At 40.7% G+C, this 16,636-nt stretch overlaps 1 protein-coding gene across 5 annotated transcripts in view; it reads left to right on the top strand.

The window, feature by feature from the left end:
- Nucleotides 1-16,636, top strand: part of DENND2B (DENN domain containing 2B) — a 149,723-nt gene that overhangs the window by 59,727 nt on the left and 73,360 nt on the right. For all 5 annotated transcript variants that reach the window (XM_075188527.1, XM_075188531.1, XM_075188529.1 and 2 more), the window contains one exon: nucleotides 15,476-15,580. In XM_075188527.1, the coding sequence (XP_075044628.1) occupies nucleotides 15,501-15,580 (80 nt within the window). In that variant the 5' untranslated portion in view covers nucleotides 15,476-15,500. The remainder of the gene's footprint in view (nucleotides 1-15,475; nucleotides 15,581-16,636) is intronic.

A 16,636-nucleotide genomic window follows, 5' to 3' on the forward strand; every position in this document is an offset into this window, starting at 1 on the left:
ATTCGGATCCCTCCCTGCATCTTACCTGATAGGAGATAGGTGTTCGTTGGGACAGCAGATTACATGACTGTTGTTCCAGTAGAACACTTTTAATAAATGCTCACAATCTTTCATTCCTTATCATTGTAATAAGGACTGAAAATAATGGAGCCAAAAATTCCCTACTTGATAAATATGCCCCATTGACTTGTATCTGATTGTTTGTAAATAGAATTGTCATAACTATACGTGCTCCATACATTGGATGTTCAGTAAGTATTGTGCATATTGTCGTATTAATTCAGTGATAAATACATCTATTGTTTATCTAAAGATGTACAATTAAATAGTGACAATATAAAGAACCTTTATGACATACAGACATTGCTTATATTTTATGAGAAAATGTTGCAGATTGGACAGACCAAACACTTTAGAATTAAACCAGTTCCCACATCTGATTGGTAATTGGAGATTGGGTCATTCTTAGTGTTTTATAAACCGCTTGGTACAACTGCGTATCTTATTACCCAGTGAATTTTGGCCTCTGTGTGCTGGATGTAATTATCAGCATCTGTTCTTACTTTCCATGTGCAGAGAACCTCGCGCCAGCATACTATAAAACAATTTCCATATAAGTTCCTAGTTTACATGTTAAATTACACCCTGGATTTTTTTGCAATAAAGAAAAGGGCCCGTTCTATGGAATCCTGCTCTGTGTCTCTGTGCGGGTTTTACTCTTCACCCGTATTAGCTGCTTTGTTTCCACAGACACCTCCAGCACCGCTATAATGTAAAGTAAACATCAGGGTTGCTCTAATGCTGATTGTTATACAACAGCCTGAGGTGGCAGCTAACTCCCGGGAGCTAGAGATAGATAGCTAAGGTTGGCAATGACATGTCAGAGGTTTAAAGACTTCATTTTGTGAAATGTTGATGTCATTTTTAAAATAAATATAATCTTCTATTATGTCAAACTGTAGGTTCAATGTATCTCTAACGTATATTGTTGTGGAATGTCAGGACAATAACCAGTCATTTAATTTCACCATAAATGTTTTTTTTTTTTTAAACAAACATCCGTCTTCCCCTCCATATATGCCAGAGATACTCAACCCCCCAGCTCTCCAACGCTGATTGTTCCCGCTGACTGCGCACATTTATGTACCATCAGAAAGTAACAGCGCTCTTTGTATTTGGATTCTCAGAAGAAGCTGTCTTAAACGCCGTTCTTGTCATGTTTATAACCACTGTTTTGGTATTAGTCTCTATAAATGAGCGACATAGGGCCTGGGCTAGGAGCAAAGCCAAAAAAAGGAGCAGATGTGCACCTGGCAGAACCATGTTGCATTGAGGGGACATATTTATAGTTGGGTTACGGCATGTCCTAGGTCAATGGTCAACTTTATATTTCGGTGTAGAAATAAAGATACCAATTATTTGTGTGCTACATGAAACATCAGCCAGTATTTTCCCTGCGTGCAAAAAAATACATTAATTTGCACCCCTTGCAGTGTAACATGGTTTGTCCAGGAGCAAATCTGCAAATTTAATTTGGTTTTGCTCCTAACTCAGCATCAGACCCATAGTCTGTAGCCCTGTACAAACATGAAGACCCTGCAAACAATGCAGTCGTAACAATGACATAACATAAATGGGGGAGGGCACCCTGCTCCAAAGAGCTTACAATCTGAAGACGTAAAATAATACAGTGGAAATATCCCAGACTGTACCTAGCTATGTATTATACACCTGGTTATGACTTGTTAATATTTAGCTGTTTCCAGCTCTGTAATGAATGATGAACGCACATGACTGGACGCACAATGGCTGCTGTGACTTATCAGCGCTTATCTTCTTCCCTGTACAGATCGCGCGTGCTGAACCCGCCAACCTGATTTATAGACTGAGCTATCCAGGGATAACCGAGGCCTCTCGCTGCTGCTGACATTAGTCATTAAGAACAGGTGGCTTAATTACATCTCGTTAGTGCTGATCTAGTTAGTTATAAATATAATTGCAGATTTGCACCTGATAACCTCGCTTCCTGAAGGGTGGGAAAAAAACTCCTCTCCACGTTAATGGCAAGTTATGAAGGAAGTCTTTTACATAGCTTAGACAAAGGGCCTCATTCATCACCGAGCACCTCTGCGTGGCTGCCCGGGCTTTGTGTGCCAAGGTGACAGCCTGTGTAGAATGGCAGAGCATTGTTCTGGATGGTGGGCAGATCGGAACACAATTATCTTGACGGCAGCAGGTGCAGCGCTAATCTCAAAAACCAGATTACGTCTGTACACGCTGGATGTCCCGTTCAGATACGCGGGCTGGAGACTTGGAAACCTCATTAGGTTTTCTGGCACATTGTTTTTCTACCACAAGAAAGGACTTTTTATCTCCGGTTCCATAAATAAGACACTATTATAAATACCACATATATGAAACTAGAAGTAATACAAATACCACAAATATGAAACTACAAGTGTACCACATAATATTTTAAAACCCTAATAAAACAAAGTGTGCTTCTTAATCATCTATGATGAACCCCTGATTCAGGTGTAGTTTTTTATCAGATTTTCAAAATCCTTATGTGGCGCTAAGAGTAGTGCTGGTTCCTTAACTGCTCCGTGTCACTATATGCTGTGCTACCTCGTTCTGCCTTGTGCCTCTGTATATTGCATAGAATACCCTATGCCTTCCTGTTTCTCTATAGATTGCAGTGTGATACTGTACATTACATTGTAATACCATAAACTTTCCCGTGATTTGCTGTATATTCCGCTTTTCTGTTTTGTACCACTATAAATTGCACTGTGATACCATACAACGCCTTGCAAAAGTGATCAGACCCTGCATTAATTCTGCCATTTTACTGAATAACAAATCCTGCACTGAAATGTTGTTCTCTGTGATATTTTTATATGCTGTTTGCGGAAGTATTTAAACACTCTTTGGTGGAAAACAGTTGAAGGACACAGTTGACTTACAATTAACCTGTGATAGTGAATCTGTAGAATAACTGCAGCATTTACATCAGCGGAGGCTGCTATACAAGGAAGAATGCTGAATACAGGGATTCCAGCAGCAGAACCTGTGTCAGTCTGATAAACAGAAGCTTGGACGCAAGTTCATCTCTCAGCCGGACAATGATCCCAGGCACAAGGCCAAACTAACAGGTGAATGTCCCACACCCACCCGGTATCAGCCCCGGCCTCCGTCCAATCCAGAATCTGCGGCACAGTTTGAGAATTGGGGTGTACAAGTATCGTCCGACCAATGTGAACAACCCGGAGCAAATCTGCCTGCAAGAATTGGGGCACAATCTCTCCGACACTGTGCAGAGCAGGCACAGACTTACCCCAAAGACTTAAAGCTGTTTTTGCTGCAGAAGGTGGCAGTGCGGGGTTCAATACTTATGCAAACAGCATAATACTGTTGTGTGGTTTTCCTTGTGTCTTTGTGTTGTTTTCTGTGTCTTTTGTTACATAAAACAGAGAAACATTTAAGAAACAGCAACTAATTTTCAGTTTCAGGATATAAAGTTTCAGTGTAGGATTTGTTATTCAGTAAAATGAGATACTGTAATTTGTCAGGGGTTTGAATACTTCGTCAGGGGACTGTATACACTGTGATACCACTTTGTGTGTGTGTATATATATATATAGATATATATATGCTCTCCGTGTCCTCTACTACTATATGTTGCACTGTATGTATATGCTTTCATATGCTTCTATATACTGTTGTACATTGATGGGAAACCTGATACATTTTGGGGGCTGTATGGTGTGTTCCTCTAACCGTCAGAAGGGCAGCATGTTACCATTAATCTCAGTAATAAGATAACACAATACATTTAAGGAAAGAAAGAGTCCCCTATCTGTAATAAAATATCAGCAGCATTTTACATAAGTGTTACACGCTATAACACACACATCCGGCTGTAAAGCAGGAAGGAGCTGGGGGCCACAGGTGTAGGCTCAGTGGGCCGTATGTGGCCCTAGAGCCGCCTGTGTTCCCGTTCCATGTCCTCCACCGCTATACATTGCACTGTGATACCATATGCTGCCTCTATATATTGTCCTGGGTAGATGTATTATACACTGGAGACTGTTGGGACAGCGCCTGGATAAGAGAATGCGCCAATGTGGAGGAGACTATAGCGTAATACTAAATAGAATTGAAATCAGGATTAATATAAATATGTTTTTTTGAGTAGTTTTATTCTGTCACACCTGGCAGGATCTATGTATCACCCGCCCCTAGTAGTAACCTGCTGGTAGAGTCAACGTGTTACTACCATGAATCCACAAACCGCAGACAAGTCACCCGTCGCTCTTATTGGGCAATATTCCAGTTCTGCTGCTTCTATAGAATCGGCCTCAAGGGTAGATTGAGACCTATTACTTCCATCTGGGAGAGAGATAACACATCCCGAGCACACAGGATATTTTTTAAGTAATTGTTTTGGCATTTAACAGACAGAGATAATAAATGTTCTATAGTAAATGGTGCATAGACTCTGTCAGTAATTACCATGCACAGTCCAGGGTTATAAACATTTGAAATGTTCGTCCTTGACAATGTCCCTGGTTAATATAATATTTAGACAATGCTCATTACTACTTCCTTGCTAGATGCAATTCTCGGTGTCTGTTTTATCTTGTATGCTGCAGTAGGTGGAATGCTTTAAAAGAAGAATATATAACATTTTGCAGAAAGTCAGCAGAAATTTTTATCTAATCACCTGTAAACACTGAGCAATGTAACTTGTATTCCACAATAAAAATGTGAATACATCTCATATATCTGTCAATACACAGTGTAAGCAGCCAATCAGATCGCTTGGAGCTAGTGACATCCCCCCTGGCAAGTTGAAATGTACTTAACTTGCAATTTAAATAAAAAAACTTCTAAGTGGGATTGATAAATTATTACTTATTGTAGAGCAGTATTTAGAATAAAAAAAAAGTGCAGTAGAATTAAATTAATGATGGGAGTTATCTCAGCTCTGACACTATCACATGTAGTTTCCTTAGATATTACTTTTGTAAGCCCGGGATTGGTGCTTTTGTGTCCCAAGTGCAAAAGACGTGCAAAATCAAAAAATGCAAAAGGGTGTGACAACTTCAGACCCTCCCCTAAAGAGGAAGGACCCCTCTACCCTCATTTGTAGATAGACAACCTATTACCAGGAGTGCAAGTAGATTTAAATTGATGGTATTGTTCCCTAATCATGCTCTCTGTCCTCATAAAAATTGGGACACCATTGGCCCTCAAACCATCTCAATTGCTTCCAACCCTCCACCCATCTCCCACATAGGTCACTCCCCTTTTAGTCCTTAAAAATCTTCTTCCTTGGAAGTTATCGCTCACCTATTCACAGTGTAGACTAAACATTAGCTAATTTTCTAAACCGTTCCGCAAAATACTTACCAAAATCTTTGCGCATTTCGTGGCAGAAAGAATTGAATGTAAACTCGGTGAAATGTGATTTACAGCTTCAGTGCGGAATGGATTTCCCAGCCATGGAAAGGCAAAAGCTGAAGATTCTGTCGCCGGATCTTCACACCGCTGGGAAAGAGATTGCTCAGTCGCCAAACTCGATTTGGGTGAAGTTTTACTCACTTTCAACTTATACAAGACACGTTATATGAGCGGTTATTCCTGTGAACCATGTTCAGGTTTGCATGTTAACAGATATTAGAGGAATTGTCGGGCTTGTAGCATCAGTTTAATCGGGAAATAAATAGTTCTGTAATGTTACATTATCTTTTAGAGTGAATGTAATGTGGAAAGAATTACAGGAACATAATGTCTCAGATCACTGGGAGAGGTGTTTCAGAAGTGGCCGTAAGAGTCTTATTTACAAACAGCTTAAAGAACCGTTTCCTCATATTGTACAGAATACACACTAAGGATGATACATTGTTATCACTGGCAATTACCGTGCTATAAGATTTGCCTATTAACAAGGATCATGGCAGTACATGTACCACCGCGATACCCGTTCCGCTATCACCACGCTGTATATTATCAGGGTCCCATCGCCAGAAGCGTTAGTACACATGTATCGTTGCGTCTCCAGATGGAAGGTTTCCGCAGCCCATCATCGCACGAGTCTAGAGTTTATTTACTGAGATACATTGGAATCACTCCTAGTGAAATATCAATATTTACTCCTTGGTTTATGGACCTTAGTTACTAACCTCTGGTATTTCCAGTTCATTATGATGAAAGGTCACACACAGCCCATGTATACACTGAGAGTATTATCTGTAGAACACACTTCTGAGCTTGTCACGGGCTCTTTTAGTGCCCACAAATACACAATGTAGGGGTTCAGTGGTTGGAATGAAAAGCATATGTACTGATAGAGCAGATTTTGTTGCTACATCCTATAGCCAGCTTGGCTTGTACACCACTGAATATCACAGTTCTGTGCTATAAGATATATGTTGCGCTGCCTGATTAGTGGACATCGTTGAGCAATGTGATGCCGATCCATCTGTTTATATTGAGTTCCTGCAGTCATAGACCGTGAACATAACCAATCCTGTTTGTCAATCTGTCAATTCATATTTTCTGAACGTTTGTTTTGCTGCTACATTGATTTATGTTTTCACCCCATCTGTGTTGTTGAACTTGGTTGGGTTCAAGTGCCCCTAGTTCTGCTCTTCCTCTAATCAGTGACACATTAGAGCCAGTGTATTATCCAGTGCCGGCACAATACCGGATCTCCATATATAACATCAGCCCCAGTGTATAGTGTCCGGCTGCCCCACGGATAAATCTGAGAGTCCTGTATATAACTGGAGCTGTGTCCATGATGACTGTTCCCTGTTTTGTTTTATTTCACTGTCATCAACTCCTCAGCCTCAATATTATAGAAGAACTAAGGTATGAAACTTGTAAGGGGCGTATCCACCTTCAGATGCTTCTATAAGCCGACCTGCAACGCTTACTAAGTGCATCGCTTTGTAGCTTCCTTCTGTGCATCTCAAGTTTGCGTTTCATGTCTCCACCATCTCCTCGTTCCAACCATACCCACCGCCAGTAGCTGCACAGAAACGCCAGTCACCAATGGCTGCTTTGTGATTGGTGGCTGCCTTACAGTAGCCACACCCACTTTCCCACCATCAGCTGCAATTGTTATTCTGCTATCTTATGTATCATGTGTTACCCGCACTTTTTAGATTGTAAGCTCACCTGGACAGGGTATCTTTACATTCTGTTTCGTGTCATTGCATTGATAGCAGTGCTGCGTTATATACTAGTGCTTTATAAATGAAGGATAATAATCATAATACTTTCATGGAATCTCTATAAGTTATAGCAAAATTCCTGTATATGGGGATGGACAGAGCAATGTTAGATGTTCCACCCTTGGACAATGGCAGCTCATCCGGTGAGACATATCTACAGAGGGGACTCATACCGTGAAATAATTCAATAATTCATGGGACGATGATATTTCTCTTATTAAGATTTAATAATATTAAGGGCAGACTAGGTGAACCTATCTTTACTGTTTTCAAATTCCTGTCACCTAGACTTAAGGGAGGCACCCATTGTGTGGGCTGGACCAGTCTATTAATCTGCTAGCAACCAGCAACCTCACTGAGGCACTGCCTGACTAATACCCATAAGGCCGGACTTCTATTCATGAGGTCTGACTTATATTCATGAGGTCTGACTTCTATTCACGAGGTCTGACTTCTATTCACGAGGTCTGACTTATATTCATGAGGCCTGACTGATATTCATGAGGTCTGACTTATAATTATGAGGCCTGACTGATATTCATGAGGTCTGACTTATATTCATGAGGCCTGACTTATAATCATGAGGTCTGACTTATATTCATGAGGTCTGATTTATATTCATGAGGTCTGACTTATATTCATGAGGTCTGACTTATATTCATGAGGTCTGACTTATATTCATGAGGCCTGACTGATATTCATGAGGTCTGACTTATATTCATGAGGCCTGACTTATAATCATGAGGTTTCACTTATATTCATGAGGCCTGACTGATATTCATGAGGTCTGACTTATAATTATGAGGCCTGACTGATATTCATGAGGTCTGACTTATATTCATGAGGCCTAACTTATAATCATGAGGTCTCACTTATATTCATGAGGTCTGACTTATATTCATGAGGCCTGACTGATATTCACGAGGTCTGACTTATATTCACGAGGTCTGACTTATATTCACGAGATCTGACTTATATTCACGAGGCCTAACTTATATTCACGAGGCCTGACTTATATTCACGAGGCCTGACTTATATTCACGAGGCCTGACTTATATTCACGAGGCCTGACTTATATTCATGAGGCCTGACTTATATTCATGAAGCCTGACTTATATTCATGAGGTCTGACTTATATTCATGAGGCCTGACTTATATTCATAAGGTCTGACTTATATTCATGAGGCCTGACTTATATTCATGAGGTCTGACTTATATTCATGAAGCCTGACTTATATTCATGAGGCCTGACTTATATTCATGAAGCCTGACTTATATTCATAAGGTCTGACTTATATTCATGAGGCCTGACTTATATTCATGAGGTCTGACTTATATTCATGAGGCCTGACTTATATTCATGAAGCCTGACTTATATTCATGAGGTCTGACTTATATTCATAAGGTCTGACTTATATTCATAAGGTCTGACTTATATTCATGAGGCCTGACTTATATTCATGAGGTCTGACTTATATTCATGAAGCCTGACTTATATTCATGAGGCCTGACTTATATTCATAAGGTCTGACTTATATTCATGAGGCCTGACTTATATTCATGAGGTCTGACCTATATTCATGAGGTCTGACTTATATTCATAAGGTCTGACTTATATTCATGAGGCCTGACTTATATTCATGAGGTCTGACCTATATTCATGAGGCCTGACTAATATTCACAGACACAACTCCAATCTCCTAGAGTTGTATCATTCTTCATCTCCTGTTCCTCTGTGTGTCCCTGGTTTTCAAATAGGCGGAATAAAACAAGCTGTAACCAATCAGATCATCTCATAATTGCCTGCTCTCCATCTTAATAATGTGATCCCATCATTAATCCCCCCTTCACAGAACAAATATGCAAATCGCTAGGGGGGTGTAGAAACTGTAAATGGGCAAGTTTGGATCATTTATGTTTCCCACTCTTTTATCTATATATTTTTGGGATATTTTGGGAGTATCATGATGTTGTACCAGAAACCGTTAGCTTACCACATATCTATCTCTGTGTGTATTATTCTTAAACGCTGACAGTTTAATCGTCCTGTCATGAGCACTATAAGTGCAGCGCAGGATGGAGAGATGTGATCCCAGTTTACACTGAGTGTGACTGTGTACTGGCCCCTAAGTCACCCGTCTGTTACACATGTGTCTATGTTGTGCTGGGTATGTAAAAGATTAACGGAACTGCTTTGGACTGAACGGTGACTCACAATGTGATGCTGAACGTGTGTCTTCAATTTGAGCAGTGACGAGTGTAATACAAATCACTTGTTTTTCTGCATTCTTCAGTGTTTAGGGATGTTCTGTTTCACAACCTCTACTTCCTGGAATTCAGAACAGATTGTTATTGGGTTGGGAGCCCCTTAGAAGAGGCTGGAGGACCTTATTCAATTTCCCTTTTTTGCAAAGGGGGAATGGTTCTCCCTTGCAAAAGCCAAGTCTTTGCTTTCCCCTTATACAGTTGATTCACGTATTGAAAAGAATTGGCTGCACATGAGAAACGTATTAAATTCTTTGTACACGTAACTGTCTAATATATGCATTGACATTTCCTCACTTAAATCTGCTCATCATGCCGAGGGTGGCAAGAAACAAATACATATATAGATCCCACCCCACCCTTTAACCCTCTGCTTGGTAAGATGGCACCTGTGTGGCATAACATCCTGAGTGTGTGACGTCTGAGTGTGTGACGTCTGGGTGTGTGACGTCTGAGTGTGTGACGTCTGGGTGTGTGACGTCTGGCTACACGCTGCCGCTGTGAATGAATAACGCCTCTTCTCAAAGTTGGGTGCAAAAATTTTCCTTGTTGTGTCTCCATCTCTCCTGCTTACAAGTCTGGCACATTCCCGCAGCTGGCACTTTCTTTCACTTAGGGAATTCTATTGGCACAAAGTTTCTGGTGTGAGACATTTTAACTTATCACTTTGGATGCAATTGGCCCCATAGTCAGTAATATACGTGATATCCCTGTATACTACATTGTATCAACATTGGGGCCTAGCAATTATCTGGGGTTTTCCTACTCTGATTTATTTGAGCTATTTATTATTCCTGCTGGTACAGCACTTCTGGAAATGCCTGTCCCTACGGATGTGCTAGACCTCTATGAAGGCAGCAGCACTAAGTGCAAAGTTATTGAACCCAAGAGAAAGCTCTGATTTCTCTGCTATTATTGCTGTGATGAATGTCACTGGAATTTAAATTTGCCTAATATAAATCATAAACACCTGATTGACCCCAGACTGGCCTGGCGAACAGTAAGTCTCCTCTTACCACTACCAGATGGTAACGCCGGGGAGCTGAGCATCAATCAGCTGCCCCAACAATCTCTCAATGCAAAATTTGGCGGTATAGCATTTCTATTACTGTGATGAGCAGGGACATAAAATCTTCATGATCAGCCAATGATAATAAATAGACCCTTTGTTTCCATACATTTGCATCTGAGCTGTATACAGTATATGCCATACCTGCCCCAAGTGTCTGGGAGTCTCCCGAAATCAGGGTAGGTCTCCTGGTAGAGTAGGCCATTCTCCCACAGGATGGGAGCATCCATGGCGTGATTGGTTTTTGGAGGGGAAGAAGAAAACGTTAGTAAGTTTGGTATATGCTGATACATAAAAATGTAACTTGGCAACCTTCATTGTTGCATCTTTATGTGCAGCCCACCCTCATAATGACCCTGCCCCACTTGTATTATCATCAGCAGGAACAGAAAGTGTCAGATTTGGGATTGTGTTTGCTAACCATAGCTTCTTATTGTTTTAATGGTTATTTAGAGCCTACATTTTACACAGTGCTTTACAGAGAATTTTCAGTCGTCGTGAAGTCAGTCTGCAACGATCCCATTAAGAGTGACATTAGACTGAGGGCTCATTACACTCATAAACTACCATTATGTATTGTGATTCAGAGCCATAAAGAATATTCACCGCCTAATAGGGACATCTGACTGCTCTGAACTGGAGAATTACGAGGGGATTGTTTCTTCTCACTTCTACTTTGCTGTTTCTGCTCCAGCAAGAAAACGCTCCAATTATCTTCATGCAAAAAAACACAAAACAAAGAAAATGTATCACAGGTTCTTCTTATTCTCTTAATCACCCTATAATGCAATAACGTAGCTTTAGGTCAGGGGTAATTTGTTTAAAATAAGACATTGAGGAGCAGTAAAACATCAATACATTGTTGATCGGGAATAATGTGTTTTAGCTTCCGTAAAACATGGAAAATCGTGAGTTTGTTTAAACAGACATAAGTATATGACCATAATGATTTAGGGTAGGTGTGAGGCTCGTTCCTCTGTGAAATGTATAAGTGCAAGGGGTGACTTTATATATGAGGAACGGAAGGGATTTATGCCATTTCCCCCCTAGGGTCTTACGCAGATTTTTCAATTTTTTTAATAAACTCGCCTTGCAAATCGCGATTCGATTCTCTCTGATTCGCAGATTCCCAGTCAGTGACAGCTGAACAGTTAAAATGTGGAGGAGTTATTTATTGTCAACGTATGAATAGTTACAGCTTGAAAGTTTTTATGGACAAATCCTGATACGATGCATATTGAACAAACTCAAACGCCATCATCTGTAAAACAGTAATTTGTGCGATGTGAGTGTTTAGGCAGAGTGCTCCAGGATGCATCCTGCTGTACTTTTTCTGTCTGTCTAAAGCTTCCAACAGTGATGATTGGCAGCGATAGCCGTGGTTGGCAATAGCAGAAGATGGATTGTGGTGGTATTTGTACTGCTCTGATCCTTGTTAAGTAGACTTCCCCAGTGATTAATAAAATAAACCTCTCCGTGGTCTAAGTATTGCCTAATAGTTCTTCGGGTATTGGATGTTGATTATGATAGATAATCATACATTAAAGAGCGTCTGCTTTCTCATCATTTTCTGTACATACAGTAATTGCTTCTTCTACAGTCTTTTCACAATTTTTCAGAGCATGATGTTTAATGCAAAATAAAACAAAAACAAGTTTTGCCAAGTAACAGGATCAGATGTGGCCGTTTGATGCATCACATGGGGATAGGGGAATAATCTGATTGAATTGGCTCTTTCTTGGGTACGCTGTTCGTTTTTGGCCCACATAGGCAGATATTGGTCCAGTCAGTGCGGCGTTTGTTCTTACTGCAGTTTATTTCAGGACAAAATCCTCCTTTTTCTTTTAATAATGTAATTTATTCATCTCAATGACAATTATTTAGGAGTTTGTTCATACACATCGGCAGGACAGCCTACAATGTACCTTAGCATGAAATAGACCTAAAGAATTGCTGCAAAGTTGACATTTTAGATGCAGTTTAAGAATCGCTGATCCCTATTTCAGTCTGAATTAAAACTCAGGATACCTTCGCACTTGATCACAGGAGAACTCCATATGTCCCATCAAATATGTGTTGAACGTGTGTGATTCGGAAATCTGATGTAAAGGGAGAGATGTGGGGAACATATTCACTATGTCAGCTGTTTTGTGAGACGCAACAGAGAACTGCGGAGTGCCGTCTGCCAGACACCTCGTACAGCTGTTTATATTTATAATGTAGAAATATAACACTTCTATTTATGGGAGTTGGACGTCGTTCTTTTCCACATTAGAAGCGTCTGGTTTTGGGGTCTCCCAGCTGACATCTCTCGCTCATGATTTCATGATAAACTAACTATTCCTTTTTAAGCATCATGGCAGTAACACGTTCAGCCCTTTAGAAAACCTCAGGAATGAAGGGAAGGTCGTTCGACATGTTGCTGAGGTCTGGATAGGAGATGGTTTTATTTATAAACACTGTCTGTAAGTCATGAAACAATGAAATTATATGAACTGCCATAAATTCTGTAGAAATAAATAAACATGCGCTATTTATAACCAAGAGTCAATGCTTCCCTGCAGTGGGACTGGCTTTTGACTCAGCTGCATACACTCATCTTGACTTGCGTTACACATTTAGGATAGGTGCTGCGATCTTCATGTAATTTTGAGGTTGGGGGCACAACTCAAGATGCCCACACACTTGCAGAATTTGTCTCACAATTCCATAGTTTTTAAACCATTTATCAGACATTTGGGACAAGTGAGTGGTCCCCAAGACATAGTCTTACACAGCAACATTTATGATCAGCGCCGCATCTGCAAATTCCCAGAAGAGGTCTCTCTGCTCTTTTGAAACCAGAGGGCCGAATGGTGTGACAGGAACCTTGGACAGGGTTTGATCTCACCTCTGAGCCCCAAAGACGCTCCCTCCCCTACGGTTTACGGTTCTGCCAATGTGTTGCACAATTAAAGCTTCCTACCTGCCAACGTTGTCTGCGTTCAAGGGCGTGGTCATGCTAAGTCGGGGGCCTCTTCTGAAGCGTTAAACCACCCCCAGGAATAGAAAATACCCTTTAATGCACTACACATCTCCTTCTTACATACCTATTCCTGGCACTCAGGACAAAAGTCCTGACTGTCGGGATAATGGGACCTCCTAAATCTGTCCCTCCTAAATCTGATCAGTCAGTGTGGAATATCCTGTGGGCCAATGATACACTTGTTGATCTCCCTGACGTGTGTGGCCAAATTACGCTCCCTTAGGCCGTTTAGCCGTTGAGCTGAATGGTTGCACGTGTGTTGCTAATCTTAATTTGCTCACATACCTTTGAGCAATTTTCGTAGGGGCTGTCACCTTTATTTTTACAGTTCCCTTTGTCCCTTTTTTCACTTTCAATTATCCCTTTTTATGTTATTTTTGTGTAACTGGGGTGATCACAGTTTATAATCGTGAATGAATTCGAGCACATGTAACCGATTCGCCCCTGAACACATCTGAAAAACACCAAAAAGTACCTAATGTAAAAACTACATTTAAGAAATAACGAAAGTCTTAAATGCAAATTTAAATTATGTATTTTTGCTGTTTATCAGATGGATGCAGGGAACCTATTATATTTGCACTTTCCCTTCTTGGCTAGTATTTATTTATTAGGGACATGGTTATTTGGGTGCTGAGCTTAAGACTTTTGGGAGGTTTCAGAGGTTCCTCTTAAACAACTTCTGAGAAACACAATTTTTTTTAACGTAATTTAAATGGAAGTTTCATGTGTCCTTCTTGTCAATGCATTTTATTTTCCTAAAAGTTATGATTTCTGTGTCATGGGGAATTCAGAGAAGTGCGCTGTAATCATCAGATAAAGTTATACAAAGCACTTGTCACATTTCTGTCAGCATAAGGCCGAGCGTTAACGTGACCCCTCTTCATAGCGGAAATTCCATCTGTTTAACAATCAACTGACTTAAAGTTCAATAATGATGAATCCATGTTTCAAAGGATGCGTTTGATAAAGAAAAGTACCCCCCTCTCCAAGTATAACATTTTGTGTGGATTCATTGAACCCGTTCAGTACTGGAACAACTTGAAGGTGTAGGAAAGACCAAAATATGTTTTTTGCTGTAAATACCATCGTAACTGTACTCTATTGGAAAAATAACATGTGCACATAGAATTTCTAAACAATCAAATATTTACAGAGTGTTGGCGAGCTTCAGATATTTGATAGTTGCACAAACGTCTTTGAAGCGGACCCCTCATCTACACACAGTGGTGTCAGCCATTCTGTAGACATAACCAATATTCAGCCTATCACTTCATCAGGAGCTGGTGACATCACTGAGGCATGACTATTAATTCACTCCACACTCGGCTTCTCCCAGAATGTCCAGAACATTCACTAATTTTGGGGAGTTCTCTTGGGAGGGCAGGCCACCCTCCTGGATCACGTCATTGGGACCTCGCCCGCTGCATGATGACGAGAATTGCAGGATAGTGCAGTAGACGCGGGTCCTTGATTAGGCAAATGACGTCATTACACCCTCCACACTTGCCCCTTAACCCTCCCCTCCAAGAATTCCTGGGGTGAGTGGAGTCTAAAAAGTAGGCACATATAGTCACCCCAAATACTCTCTGTAACTTATAATGAATAAATTTGATGACGATATCTCCTGTAGAGCACTTATAGGATTACACGCACTGATTACAGTCTTGTAGGAAGTTTGAGGGACCAGTTAAGTTTTGAGGGTTTTCTCCTCCCACAGCTGTTCTGAATAGAATGCAATTCTCGTTTATCAGTCACTTTGTATCCAGTTGTGATGAGAAAGACAGAGGCAACTAGATTCAAGAAGGTCGAGTACACCGAGTACAGTGTCACGTGAAGGACGTCTTATTCACACTTCTCTTTCTGTTCTAGGTACTTCAGCCTGCTGGGGGCAGAAATGACCATGACTGCCAACAAGACCGCTGCCATCTCTCAGACTGCTGGCAGTTGTAGGATACCGCGGGGTACTCTGGAACGGTAAGAAGCAGCTCCCAGCTGTATATTATATGGGTATTCGAAGTCACCAAGTAACTACGTTGCCGTATTAAAGCAGAGGCCGTAGGCATTATTGTGGGCCTCATAAATCTGAAGTGACCTAATATACTTTCAAAGCTACAGTAGGGGCTTATTATTCCATATATTACACACATTTTCCTAATGGACTTTGAAGTTACAACATCAGAGTTCACTGATGATCTAGATATTATTTACATCAGTTTATATCCTTATACCTACATTAACCTTACGTGTGTTTTATAACAATATAATTTACAGGAGATTATGTGACAATATATCGCAGTTGATGTTGTGCTAGTCAGTCTTCTTCTCCTCCGCTTTGCACATTTGCAGAAACTTATCACAGTTTGTGTTTTGTATCTGACCAGTGATACAAATTGTTATTAATATAATTTGACATCAGGTTTTATCTCTGTTGTCTGTACCCAGTCTGCATTGGTGTCTGATCAGGTACCTGGTGTAACGGACAGTGATTGTGTGTAACTTAAACATTCCGCTCAGGTGTTTTATTGCTGCGATGTCTCTTTCACTGATCTATGATCTTATTACAGTCTGAGTTTGATAGAAGTGACCTCTTAGCCCAGTCTAGGGAGCAGTCAGCACTCACATTGCGGCATTTCCTCATACAATAAAGTGTGAAGTTCCCTCTGCGACATACACATCGCCTGTAAGGTCACTTACAACAATGGTAACGTGCCGTCCCATAGTGCATAGGCCATTGTGTGATGTCACGCACCTATTTTTGCCCTAAATCCGTGTTTATGGGGAAGCGCATGAGTTTGTGGGCCAAAATGTCGAAATCTGTGGGCATGAAAAGCAGAGGAATAGGAGAAGGTGGGTGGGCGGATTGGGGGCAGCCCTTACTAAGTGTTTATTCATCTCATGAATGCACCGATCTATACACCCCGGGTGTTATATATATGGTCAACTGTTACATGATCGACATTTATATGGTCGACACCATAATATAGACATCGTTGGAAAGTCAACAATAATAACGTTGACCGTATTATTAGG

The sequence above is a fragment of the Mixophyes fleayi genome, chromosome 10, assembly GCF_038048845.1.
Source record: "Mixophyes fleayi isolate aMixFle1 chromosome 10, aMixFle1.hap1, whole genome shotgun sequence".
Lineage (NCBI taxonomy): Eukaryota > Metazoa > Chordata > Amphibia > Anura > Limnodynastidae > Mixophyes > Mixophyes fleayi.